Source organism: Epinephelus moara, chromosome 7, assembly GCF_006386435.1.
Source record: "Epinephelus moara isolate mb chromosome 7, YSFRI_EMoa_1.0, whole genome shotgun sequence".
Lineage (NCBI taxonomy): Eukaryota > Metazoa > Chordata > Actinopteri > Perciformes > Serranidae > Epinephelus > Epinephelus moara.
Window position 1 is genome coordinate 29,712,164 of NC_065512.1, and position 12,894 is coordinate 29,725,057.

The 12,894-nt window shown below is 39.8% G+C and overlaps 1 protein-coding gene across 1 annotated transcript; it reads left to right on the forward strand.

Annotated features, from left to right (window-relative positions):
* The first annotated feature begins 7,368 nt into the window (after nt 1-7,368).
* cdk5r2b (cyclin-dependent kinase 5, regulatory subunit 2b (p39)) lies at nt 7,369-10,387 on the forward strand. Its single transcript, XM_050048872.1, has one exon. It carries the CDS (start codon nt 7,631-7,633, stop codon nt 8,516-8,518), a length of 888 nt encoding a protein of 295 aa, XP_049904829.1. The 5' UTR covers nt 7,369-7,630; the 3' UTR covers nt 8,519-10,387.
* Nucleotides 10,388-12,894: the final 2,507 nt, after the last annotated feature.

A 12,894-nucleotide genomic window follows, 5' to 3' on the forward strand; every position in this document is an offset into this window, starting at 1 on the left:
TATTATGTATTCAACTTAGAGCTTTTCAAAACAAAAACTTTTGATTTCAGCCATCTTTCATAAGAAGATGAGGGTGGATGTGTGTCAACTGAAGTAATAAAGCTTTTCTTATCAGTTATCATTTATATTTGTGAAAGTATATGTATGCTTTGCTTATATGCAATATGCTTACAGGGCTGTAAACATCCTCTCAATATATAAATTACAGTAAAAGGCTATTGTATTCATCTTGTAAAGGGGTTTCATTACTGAAATAGCACTATGGATGAATTGACAGTTATGCTTCTTATGCAACAGGAATATATTTTACTCTTACAATGTTATAGGTATGTGAACAAAAACTTCTGTTGGTTAATTTCACCATGTGCCCCTTGTCGGTGAAGTTTGTGTTGAAACATGTTCTGAGTTCTTTTTCTCTTAACATCCTCACAATTTTTTGCAATTGTTATTATGTTAATTAGCATATAGCTTTGATTTTTATTAAATATTACCATTACCACTTTACTATTTTTCATGGGTGTGTCTTTGTTGTATATCACAACCATGTTCACAACAATAAAACCACCAAGGATTTAAAGCTGTATCTTTTCCCCGTTCACTCCCACTGTCCTGCTGGCACACCCCGAGCTAGTTGACGGGAGAATTCTGTCACTAAAGCTAATATTAGTCAGAAGTCTCAGAAACCTTCACTCCTCCTCTCCTCAGTCACTCTGCCTGATATGTCATCCCACAGTTTCACTAGAACTAATTAAATGTTAGGAATGAGGTGGTGAAGACTCCTGCTGACAGGATGTGTCACCAACAAGCCTGACAAATATTTCCACTCACATTCTGGGTTGATGTGTAGTTGGATGTGACTGCCCTCCAGTGGTCAACTTGTGGCATGTCCATCCCAAACTTCAAGATTAGGAGCATACAGTCCATGTTTGGGGAGTGTTTCAGAATTGTTGGCTGTTTGAAAAGACATGTCTCTGCTTCCAGTACTTCTGACATAGTCTGCTTTACAGGTTTTAATTTGACTGCAAGTACTGAATGTGTTCAAAGAAAAATGTTTTAATCAAACATTCATCAACCACCTTTGAAAATCTTGAGGTCCTTTACACCTTCTACAGCTTTCACAAACAGAGTGCAAGTGTGGTGGACAAAAAGTGTTGCCTTCTTAACAGATGTGACATTTGTTTTTCGGAAAGTAAAATAAATGGATAAATAAATAAATGGGACCTTTGCATCACTTTAATTTCTAACTGTTTTTGAGGATGCAAAATGGAAGCTTCAAAAAAATATGAAACGAAATTTCTTAAGCCTATCAATCTGGTATTATGGGTACCCTAGTGCCCTGAATAAACTATAATAACACCCTTTGGTCCCAAAGATCTTTACATAACTAGATAACAAGACAGACAACTTGAATGAAGATTTCAAAGTCAATTAGGAGCCACAACATTTTGTGACACACTGACAGAGGGTTCAGTGATTAAGAATGAATGTATTGTGACCAGATCAGGTAAAAAACCCTTGGAGAATTGAATATGGGTAATGCAGAAGACCACAGAAGTTGTTGCAGTTACTACACTTGCACCAAAACACCACCAGGAGGCAAACTTGCCACAGGAAATGGAGAGACAGAACTTTCTGAATGTTCTCCCTGTAAGTACATCCTTACATAATACAGAATATGCACACAGCAGCTGAAATTTTTGATGATGTTTTGCTTTTTTTCCCTGTCAGCTCGGTCAGCAGAAGCCTTTGATAACCAAGTCTATATGAGCAAAGATGTTGAGTTTGATACTGATGGAATATGAATAAATCATCCCAGATTAGACACACATGAGGATGGAAAAGTATAAGGATGGCGCAGTGTGTTAGAGAGGAGAAGATGAAAACAAGGCAAGTGTTGCAACTGATAACTTTAAAATGTGCAGTTTATATTCTGACTGACCAAATGTCCTGAGATTTACAGTACAGACAGTGAGTTTTTCAGAAGTTGTTTATGTTCCTTTTAACATCAGGGTGAAATTCATGAAGTACAGAAATGACTAAATTCATATATTTTGGATGTGTTGACAGCACTTGGTGTTCTGTACGTCTGCTTGACTTACACATCAGGTGATCTCTCCATCCTGACATGAATAATCTGAGTGAACATCTGGACCAGAAAACAACAACACCTTGGTGGAGATAGTGTTGTTGTTGCATTGTATTTATTGTAGGTGATTCTTCATTTCTTTAAGTTTGTATCATGTTTTGTTTGTATGTTAGATTTTCTTTGATCAGTTGGTGCCAGATTTATGTCGCATGGCTGCTACAACATCACAAAGTCCCATTCCCAACAGGATTAATAGTGCTGTCCATCTATCAGTCTACATGTCTGTCTATGTTCCACTCTTGCCTCCATCCTGCTTGTTGTGTCTTCCCTTGCACAGGTTATTTTTAAACCCAAGTGCTTCTGTCCTCCTCTCCCAGCCTCTGACTTTTCTATTACTGTACATGAGCCTTTCACCTCTTACCTCTCTTACCTTTCTCCTGCTACTCTCATTCCTCCTCTGTATCTTGAGCAAAAATGTGTCAAAAAGCAGTTCAAATATTTGATGTAATTGAACTTCCCTAAATAATGACCTCAGCAATGTAACTGTCTTGCACAATTAGTTTTAAAAAAATGTTTAATTCCACCCCAGTGTGCGCTTATATGTTCACAATATACAGGTTCTCCTCTGTAAATACCCCACATTTACAGTTGTAACTTTCACACACTTATTGCTGTGCTTGTTGGATCATTATGTTCTATGATACATGGCCGATTTTGTTGTAATGCCCAACAGTGTCCCCAAAATCCCATAATTTCTAAAGCTTACTTTGGAGAGAGCTGGTATAAACTCAGATCAGATGTGAACTGTATTAATTTTTAAAACAGTGAGCTGGGAAGGGTGCTATATCATAAATATTTTGTCAATAAGGTTAGAGCTAAAATAAACTGCATTTTCAGTAACTTTGCATTGAATCATGTTTTTCTTTTCCCCTATGAATTTGCTCTAGATCTTTATCAGGCAATCAATCATCTAGCAACAAATACTTGCAGCATTAGATGAACATACATTGTGTATTGTGCCCTTTTTCTTACATGACAAAATACATGGCCACTTTTGATGATTAAAAATACTGAGAGAAAATATTATGCTAACATGTTTTAATATTAATTTAGTAGCACTTTAGTTAGTTTTTCTTTTTCTTTTCTTTTTTTAACATAAATCATGGATCATATGTCTAGCATGTGATTCGTTCCCCAACTCCGCAGCTCCCATCAATCCTATTTTGGATCGTTCATTTTTCTGACCCACAAACTTTGCTTTTATTAGTATACTTGTTCCAATCAAAGCAGACATCAGAAAGCTCTGATAAGCCCATTATAAATTACTGAATCTGCCCAGCACCAAACAGCAAAACCACAAGCTGATGAACATAGTGAAGCATTTAACAGCTTAAGAACCAGATATCTCTCTTAGGAGTTGGTGGGAACCAAAACCAGAGCTAAAAGGAGAGTAAATATTGGACTTAAATTACTCAGTTGGTCAAAAACAAAACTGCAATTAAATGCTAAAGTTGCACTATGTCTGCTGAATGAGTAAATGGGCAATTGTTTGTTAAGACATTTGCTCTAATAGGTGATAATGAGTCAGTGTTTACAGCTTAATCTTCCAGGTTAGACTGTACATTCTATGTACTTGGCATCCATTAATTTTGTATTCAAAACATATATTTAATTTAATTATTTAACTGACACAATAGTATATGTTGAAATGTATGTGAAAGCCTCCATAATCACATTTTTTTGTTTGTCTTTAAAGGAAGAATAAAACTCTGACACAGAAAGCAAACCATTCTCATTTAACTTCCAATGACTCTACCAAATGCTCCCTGTCTCTCACTCCCTCATCCCCAACCTTATGATTCTTTTCTTTTTCCCCTGGTACCTACAGTAAACACTGATATATAATGGAGCCAGGAAAGCTTAATGCGTCATGTCTAATACACTGAGCTTATTCCTCTGTAACATCCTGTTGCGTTTTGTTTGATTTGTGATGAAAGACTTCCTTTTGATCACCATCTGATTTATGTTGTGTTGGATCAAACGTTGGCATGATCAAACGAGTTCGTGTGAAATGAGCAGCACTTTACACTTTTGGAACATTATTGTCTTTCATCTTAATTTGCAAAGTTTGGGTTAAATTACCTTCCTACTCTGGGTCTTTAATCTTGTTACAGTGGCATTAGTTGAGTATTTTAACAGGTGTTTCTGACATCTTATAGATGGTGATTGTCAGGACTGTATTAAGTTAATCATCATTGAGATTAAGAGGGTGTTGATAATAATTAGATTATGCTGAGGGTGTTTGTTGTGGTAAAAGTGATGACTTGTGATGATGATGGCAATGATGAGTGTATGGAAAATTGGGAAATATGCAAATTATTTGATTTGTTTTTAGTTTGTGTTACTTGAAAAGTAGAGCAAAAACAATGCCTAACAGATGCAATAGATCTGCTCCTACCTCTTTTACATTACAATAAACTTATTTCACATCGCCTATATGTTAGTTGTACTGTGCTGAATTCAATAAATTCACACTCTTATCAACTGCATTGTATCCCTTGGGAAATACAGTTTCTCACTATCCACTATCCAATCTGACAAGACATCAGATACAAGTGGAGGATGACAGGAGTTCAGTCAAACCGTAGAAACCACTAGTGGGATTGGAAGAAAAAAATAAGACAGAAAAGAAAAGCTATGAATAGCTATCTCTCTAATGTCTTTCCATATATCTAAAACATGCATCCCAGGTGGAATTCAGCTAATAAAATGATTGTTACAGCAATAGAATATCTCAAAATGTAAGCAAATGCAGATTCAATATTTCCATACATAATATAGTTGGAATTTCAATGAAGTGCGATATAGAACAAGTTAGCAGAATGTCATTAGCGTACAAGTATTAACAGGTATTTATCACATAATCCTTCACAATTAAGTGGAATGGCAAAGCCCATTCTGATGATTCCACAGACTTGCAGTGCTATTTGTATCTGTTTCCACTTCAAGCTGAATGGAAAGATCAGGCAGCAGTCATGTAACTTAGTGGAGGGGTGCCAGTTCTGCTTAGGGTAATTGGATCTCCGATTGAGTTTCCTGAGACATACGTGCAACGCTACAGTCACTGGGTGTGGGATTAAAAGTGTGGACAACAACACTGAATCACTGCTGCAGCAAGCAAGTGGTCATTCCATTATTTCAAGTAAAGTAAGTGCCAGTGATGATGTTTCTTCTCTGGAAAATGATCTCAGAGCCTGGCATCAAGCGTACTATGCATAGTTCAAATTTCAAGCTTAGTTTGCCCAGAGCTGGCACAAACACTGTGCAGATTTCTTTCCAGCGTCTCTACAGAGAACATTCTTATGTGAACCTAAGGGGGAAATAATGTTTGTGTGATTTCAAATAAGTTAAAACTAGTTTAGTAAGCCTTGTTTGACACCATTACACTATTGCACCAACACGTTTTAGAGACAAATCACTATGTGAACAAAATCGGTGATGGAGCAATTTAGTTTGATCAAGGGCCACCATATTGGTTAGCGATACCCGAAGATAAAAAGGCAGCAAAAAACCTTAATACTGCATAAAGTTAGAAATATTGTTTTCTGCTTATGAGCTTGATTTTGATGTGTGAAAATATGTGAAATGTCAGCAGGATGACTGTGATTTTAACATAATTATGACTAATCAACATGTCTTTATTGGGAGCACACTGGCCAGTGGTACTAGGGCCTATCAGGTTCAGACCCAGGAACCAAAAGTGTAAGGGCCCTCCTAGCCTACATCTGCAATATGTCACTCAAATGAATACATACTGACCAGGAAGATACTCAAAATGACCACAAAAAGATGTAAAAGAAGTGCAGAAAGACACAAAATAACCAGAAAAGGGAGAAAACAACAACAAAGAGACACAAAACTACCACAATGAGACACACAAGGACCTCTCACAAGTTTACAACAAACAAATACAAAATTACAGACAGATGCGTGACAACACGAAGAGGCTAAACAACTATTACGTCTGTGTGTCTTGCTCCTGTGTAAGAAAGGTGGTAGGGCCTTTTGCATATCTGTGCCCAGGGGCCCACTGTCTTATAATCCATCCATGGGGATACCAACTTAAAGGGATGGTTCGGATTTTTTAAAGTGGGGTTGTACTGGGTATTTATCCATAATCAGTGTATTACATACAGTAGATGTCAGTCGGCACGCACCCAGTTTGGAGAAGCAGGCTGGAGTCCGACGCAGAAGCTAACTGTGGAGGGGTCAACAACAAAATGTATTTTAGCCACCTTAAAAAAAGTCCCACCTAAAAGAATCAAAAATAAGTGTAAGTGTACACTTTATCAAGAGTACTTCCACCTTAAACTTTCTATCAGACAGCCTGTTTCAATGGGGAAGCCTCTAATGGCTTTAGTTCCCCATCTATGTTCTCGTCAAAGCCACCAGACTCCATTGAGAAAAACAGTACTTTTAGCTCACTGAACACCGGAGCTGCTGGTTTACTGCTGCTTTGATCAGATAGTTAGTTTGTGTTATTGTGTGACTTTGGTGAATCCAAATTAAACCTTTAAAACACCAGAGTTACACAACATCACAGCAGCCAGCAGCTCCTGTGACCAACAATATTAAATCACTGTTTTTCTCAATGGAGTCTGGCTTTGAAGAGAGGGATATATTGGCTTCATTTTCCAATTGGAAATCACTGTCTTGACATTAAGGTAAAGCAGTGAAAATACTGTCAGTATACTGATACTGATGTTTTTAATGGGAAGTTTTATTGCTGACCCATCCATAGCAGTAGATTGCTTAGCTTCTGGGTTCCAGCCTGCTTCTTCAAACTGGGGGTGTGAAGACTGACATCTTATACTGTCTATGGATAAGTGCCACATACAACTCCACTTCAAAAAAATAATAACTATCCCTTTAAGGTTGATAATGTGATGTTAATGCTTGTGAATAGACCTCTACACCACATCATTCACCATTTGCTTGTCAGTGTATGGACCTACTTTTCTGACTGCTGACAAGATTGCAGTAAAAAGGCACTGATTTATAGACAGCACTGATTTTCCAGCCTGGACTAGTGTGACCAGAATAGTGCGTCTTAACTGCATATAGGCTATCAAAGGCAGCTCGAGCTAAAAACAACACCCTGAGTGATTGGATCATTGATTGGCTCTCTCATTGGCTGGCTCGGCTGTCAGTCACAGGCTGCACTTGCTGGTTCGTTTAAACCAATGACTTAACGCAGTGGCTACTAATCTTCGTTTATGCTCCAGCCATAGGATTGTGTCGCAGCGTGCCCCTGCTGAGGAGCGGACAGAGCATCTGTTGGAATACAAGTTGACTCTGACAAAAACACCAGCAGCATCCTCGCACCCTGCCTCCCATCCCAGCAGCCATCACACGGAGCAAATAAACGCGTAAATGGAGTTTCGATCGTTGTCGTGACTGTTCTCCATCCGCCTCTCACCCTGCAGAAGACTGCGTTGAAGTTGCAGCAGCATCCATAGCACCGCGGCTCTCTCCTTTGCAGACATGGGTACCGTCCTGTCTATATCCCCGGCGAGCAAGAAGGCATCGATTATGGACTCTGAGGTCGCAGGAGATGGGCTCAAAAACGACAAGAGCCTCAAGCGGCACTCGATGTTCGTCTCTCTGTCCTGGAAGAAGCTGGTGGCCAATTCGGCCAAGAAGAGTGCCAAAAAAGTGACCCCGAACCCGATGCCCGCCCGCGAGCTCCCATCCAGCCAGGTGGCGCAGCTCAACAGCGAAAACATCAGGAAGACGCACCAAACCGAGGAGAAGAAACCCAAAGCGCCGATCCCGGTCCCGGTGCCCACGGTGCCCACGCAGAACAACGATGCTGTCGTCCAAAACGGGAGGCTTTCCACGGTCCAGAAGCAGCCCAGCAGCCTGTCTCTGGTGTCACCCAGGCGGATAGTTATTCAAGCTTCCACCGGGGAGCTGCTGCGCTGTTTGGGGGACTTCATGTGCCGCAGGTGTTTTAAACTGAAGGAGCTGAACAGCGGAGAGGTGATCCTCTGGTTCCGCAACATCGATCGGACTCTTTTGCTCCAGGGCTGGCAGGACCAAGGCTTCATCACGCCGGCTAACGTGGTGTTCGTGTACCTGCTGTGCGAGGACACGATAGAGGACAGCATCAGCAGCCCGGCCGAGCTGCAGGGCACCTTTCAGACTTGCCTCTACCTCGCCTACTCCTACATGGGCAACGAGATCTCCTACCCGCTCAAGCCGTTCATGATCGAAGCGAACAAGGACGTGTTCTGGGAGACGTCGCTCCGGATCATCAACAGGCTGAGTGCCAAAATGCTGCAGCTGAATGCAGACCCGCACTTTTTCACCGAGGTCTTCCAGGACCTCAAAAACCAACGAGACACAAGCGAGACAAACCTGGACCGCTGACAGACAAACAAGACACTGGTGTTTGTTTTTTTTAAGAAGATGAATGTGTTTTGCAGAATCACACAGAGGTGGTTTTGAATGTAAAAGGCCATCGTTGAAGGCTTCTCACGTCTGGGCTGAATATCTCTCTCTCTAATGATGTTACACAACTTCGGTATGGTGTTTAGGCTACAGTGTAGGAGATTTCATAAATGCATGCCAATGATAATATTGTCCTCTTTTGTCTTGTCCCTCTTGAGTGACGTGGGGGTTGATTCCGTGGTAGAGATCTCACAATCTATAAGTGACGCTCAAATCCCCGTTTCATTCATGATTAGCCTACTTTCCGGGTAAGTGAGTGGATGTCGCAGTGAGGCGCAGGTTCCAGGGACCAGAATAGATCTGTGTTTGTAAGAAAGTCGAGAGGCGGAGCTGTCCGAGGTGCTGACCTGTGCAGCCATTTCTACCCCCGCTCCCTGCTATTTACAGTCACCTCGCCACAACAGAGCCATGCGTGGCTTAAGGAGGACCAGAATCAGCCTGGTACACTTTCAGCACATAAGCCTAAGCCTTGTAAGTAGAGGTGTACAGTATATTGTGCTTTTTTAGATTCCCCACCAGCTGATAGGTAAGCTGTTAGACATGCAACAGATAACAGGAGCATGTTCTTAACTGTAGATATTGCTCTATGGGTGACAGAGAAAAACTAGTGTCTGTACTGCAGAGAAGCATCATGCTGTGTATGGCTATCTCCATACCTGTTTTCAGCTTCAACACCACTGATTTCTTCATATAAACCACCACTTTGAATTAAACCTGTTTTGTATTGTACCTGTATGTGAGCAGTTGGATCAGGTTGAATATGAGCGTAGGAGATAAGAATGTATAAACAGAGAAGAGACTATCTTCACCCAGGAATGTGATAAACTGCACTAAATGGGTCCGTAGGTGGCCGGACAGCAAGATTATCAGCCCAGGGCCTCTGTTGTGTATTGCTGTCCAATACATTGCAGATGCCAACATCACTAAGACTGAATGGAATGTACAGTTTTTCAAGAGATTTGGTTTTTAAATCTCATATGTGCCAACTATGAAGCTACTCTTGGCCTGAAACTACGTGGTTTACATGTAAATATCCCACAGTTTAGATTTGCTGTTTGTTTTATTTTTATCTGCCTGTTTTTTGAATGTGACTGTATACAATGTAGTTCAAGCATAACAGAAACAAATAGAGTGTGGCGTAATGGTCAAATGGTATTCCTGCCCTGCTCTGTAAATGTGGGCCTTGGTTTGCTGGATTCAGTTCACTTTCAGTGTAGTCAATTCAGGAAGGATGTTTATATTTCATAATGTAGATACTGAATGTGAAAGTCTCATTATTAAGTGACTATCATTTGCACAATTCATTGCCGTTTCTATAAGCTACAAGTGATTTGACTCCAACTCTGAAAACCAAGCTAATAGGGCAACCTTGACAGTTATTATTCAGTGTTATGCTTCTAAGTAACCATTGTGATGTTGTGTTGTGAACCCATTGCTTGGGAAGTGGAGTACAATGCTGCTATTTTTGCACAGCTGTGAACAAACCCTTGATGTTTTGCACAGTGGTATAACATAATGGTCGTGTGCCAGTGTTTCCTGCCAGGCACTGGAGTGTTTGCCATTAAGTTTGCAGTTCACCAAGTCTCACTCTATACGAAGATCATCTGTGAATTATATATTTTGTAAAGTTCTTTTTTTTTTCCTATATGTCAGATATGGAAAGTGATACTTAGATGTGTGTGTTGTCTGTGGTTGCACCACAGTTGCATTCACTCTCTCTACATGTTAATAAAAGGTCAGTTCAGTAATTGTTTAATATGGTGACCATGATGAAATAAATCCAAACTTCTGTAGGATCTCACCTCTCTCGCATTGTTTTGTTGATAATGCACTATTACCATATATATCTCAATATACTTACTTAATACTTGTGGCCAGTGTTGGGGAGCTACTCTGACAACATAGCTCTGCAGGCTACCAATTACATCACACTAGAAGAGGTTGTACAGAAAGTAAGTACAGAAAAGCTACCTGAGGGGAAAATGTTGTTTGGTTATCTAAAACTACTTAGAAAAAGTAGTTCAAACTACTTTGTTAAAAGAAGAAGAAGAAGAAGAAGAAGAACAGGAAGAAGCTTAAATTGATAATGTCATGTGATGGAATTGTAACAAAATATAATGCAAAAAGTCACATGCAGGCAAATAATGCCCCTCAACTGAGTTTTAAAAAAAGTGCAACTTGTTCAGAAGTCATACATAAACCAAAAAATAATAACCATTCATGAGAGAGTGCAAGGAATGTCAGCTTTGGTTCCATCAGTCAGACACCTAGCTTCAGAAACTGTTCAGGTCGGGATATTGCACCAAGCAGAATTACTCAATTGATCTCTGATCTCTTGTTAATAAATAGCAATAATCTATATTTATGACTGGTAGGAGACCCAGAACATGCTAGAGGATTATATATCTCATCTGGCCTGGAAATGCGTTGAAATCCCCCAGGAGGAGCTGGAAAGCGTTGCTGGGGAGAGGGATGTCTGGAGCACTTTGCTCAGCCTGCTGCCCCCATGACCCAACGCCAGATAAGCAGATGAAAACCAGTGGATGGATGGAATACCTATGACTAATAGTGGTCAAAGGGGCTTAAATTACAGTAGAGGAGCAATGGTAAAATAAAAAAAAAGCCATTCATTCCCTTTTATGGCCACATTTTTTGGCCCAATTGTTCATAGTTTCAGTAGTAAATTACACAAAAAATGGCAAAAGCAACTTGTATCACTATGCAAATATGAATGTAGTTTAACTACCCGTCTAATCACACATAGTTCACTACATGTACACTGTGCGTAATCCACGTTTGTATCTTGAATCTCTCAGTTTGCTGAAGCAGTAATTATCTTGGACAGCCTCTTATCCACTCATACCACCCACTAATCCGTTGATTTGCAGGGAACCCTTGAGACACAGTTATGCAATAGAAATAAGTCCATGACGAATATGTTTACTGGGATGATACCATAGTCTACCATAGGACTGAAGCTCAAGAGACTCCATAGGTTGCCATGAAACAAAAACTAAAAAAAAAAAAAAACCCGGAGGTATTCTTTTATTTAAACATTTTTTAGAAATACGGACACAAAGGATGTTTCATATCCTGATGCGTTTATAGGTATATAAGCAAATGGAAGTTATACAGTGTATCTATATGACCTGCTACATTTCATCCTAGAATATCTTACAGTTGATATACCTGTGCTGCAGCCTGAGCGCAGTAGAGTAAGCTGACACATATAAAGGATATTTTTGGTGTGCATGTCCTGGGTATTCTAAATGGGGCCACATACTGAAATGGGAACACAGACACCAAACAATAAGGAGGTGAATTACAAAAATATGTCAGGAGGAATCTGCATGCATCAGTCTGGTCTCAAACTATCACACACATTATTATTAATAGTGTTTTTTTAAAAATATGCAAACCTGAGGAAATATTTTAAAACAGTCTTTACTTGAGTTGCATTTACATTATAACGAAACAGATGAAGACGCTTCCTTAGTTTAAAGCAGAGGTACACTGTTGATGTGCAGTATCAGAGAATGGAGCTGAATTGATAAGGGTTTCCTCCTGTTTTTTTATGAATAAGCCACGTGGGCTGGAGGCTTCCTTCATGTGATTGGTTAGAATCTGCTGCAGTCTCAGAACTGTCTGTGACTCTCTCTCTCCCTATCTGTGTCTGTCTTATAGGGACATACAGTATCTATTTACAGAGAAAAAATGAAGAAAAGGCGGACAGAAAATAACACAAAAACCATGACAGAAAGGGGGCAGGAGCGAAGGTAGAGAGAACGTACAGAAAACTGAACCAAAGGGAGGTGGATGAGAACACAAAGAGGGATAGAGAGGAAAGAGACAGACAGGTTTCCATTTCATTCATCTACTGCCATCTAATGTCAGTCTGGTGATGATAAAAAACAGGGTCAATTAATTCTTTTCAAAATGACCAATGAAGGTGAAACTGTAGCCACACTAAGCTTTAATGCTGCTCTTAACTCAGCTCTTTAAAGTCTATTTTGACTGCAAATTGTTGCATGTGAATGGATTCCTAGCTTCCAGTTTTACATTTTTTGTGTACCAGTGTGTTGACTTTTTAAGGGAAGGGTTCATTTTTAATAGGCTCTACTCACATATTAACATGACACTTGTGCAAAACGTGACGTTTGATTGAACAGTTTCTCCTGGCATCGTAAAATATGAGATAAGCTTCAGTTTGAAAATCAAAATCTTTATCTGCTTTATATGTTTTTGAATGTTGCATGACATCCATGTAGTCTAACTTCCATGTGACCTAAATTGTT

Excerpts from the sequence above, each read along its gene's own strand:
- cdk5r2b (XM_050048872.1), top strand. The coding sequence starts at position 7,631 with ATGGGTACCGTCCTGTCTATATCCCCGGCGAGCAAGAAGGCATCGATT.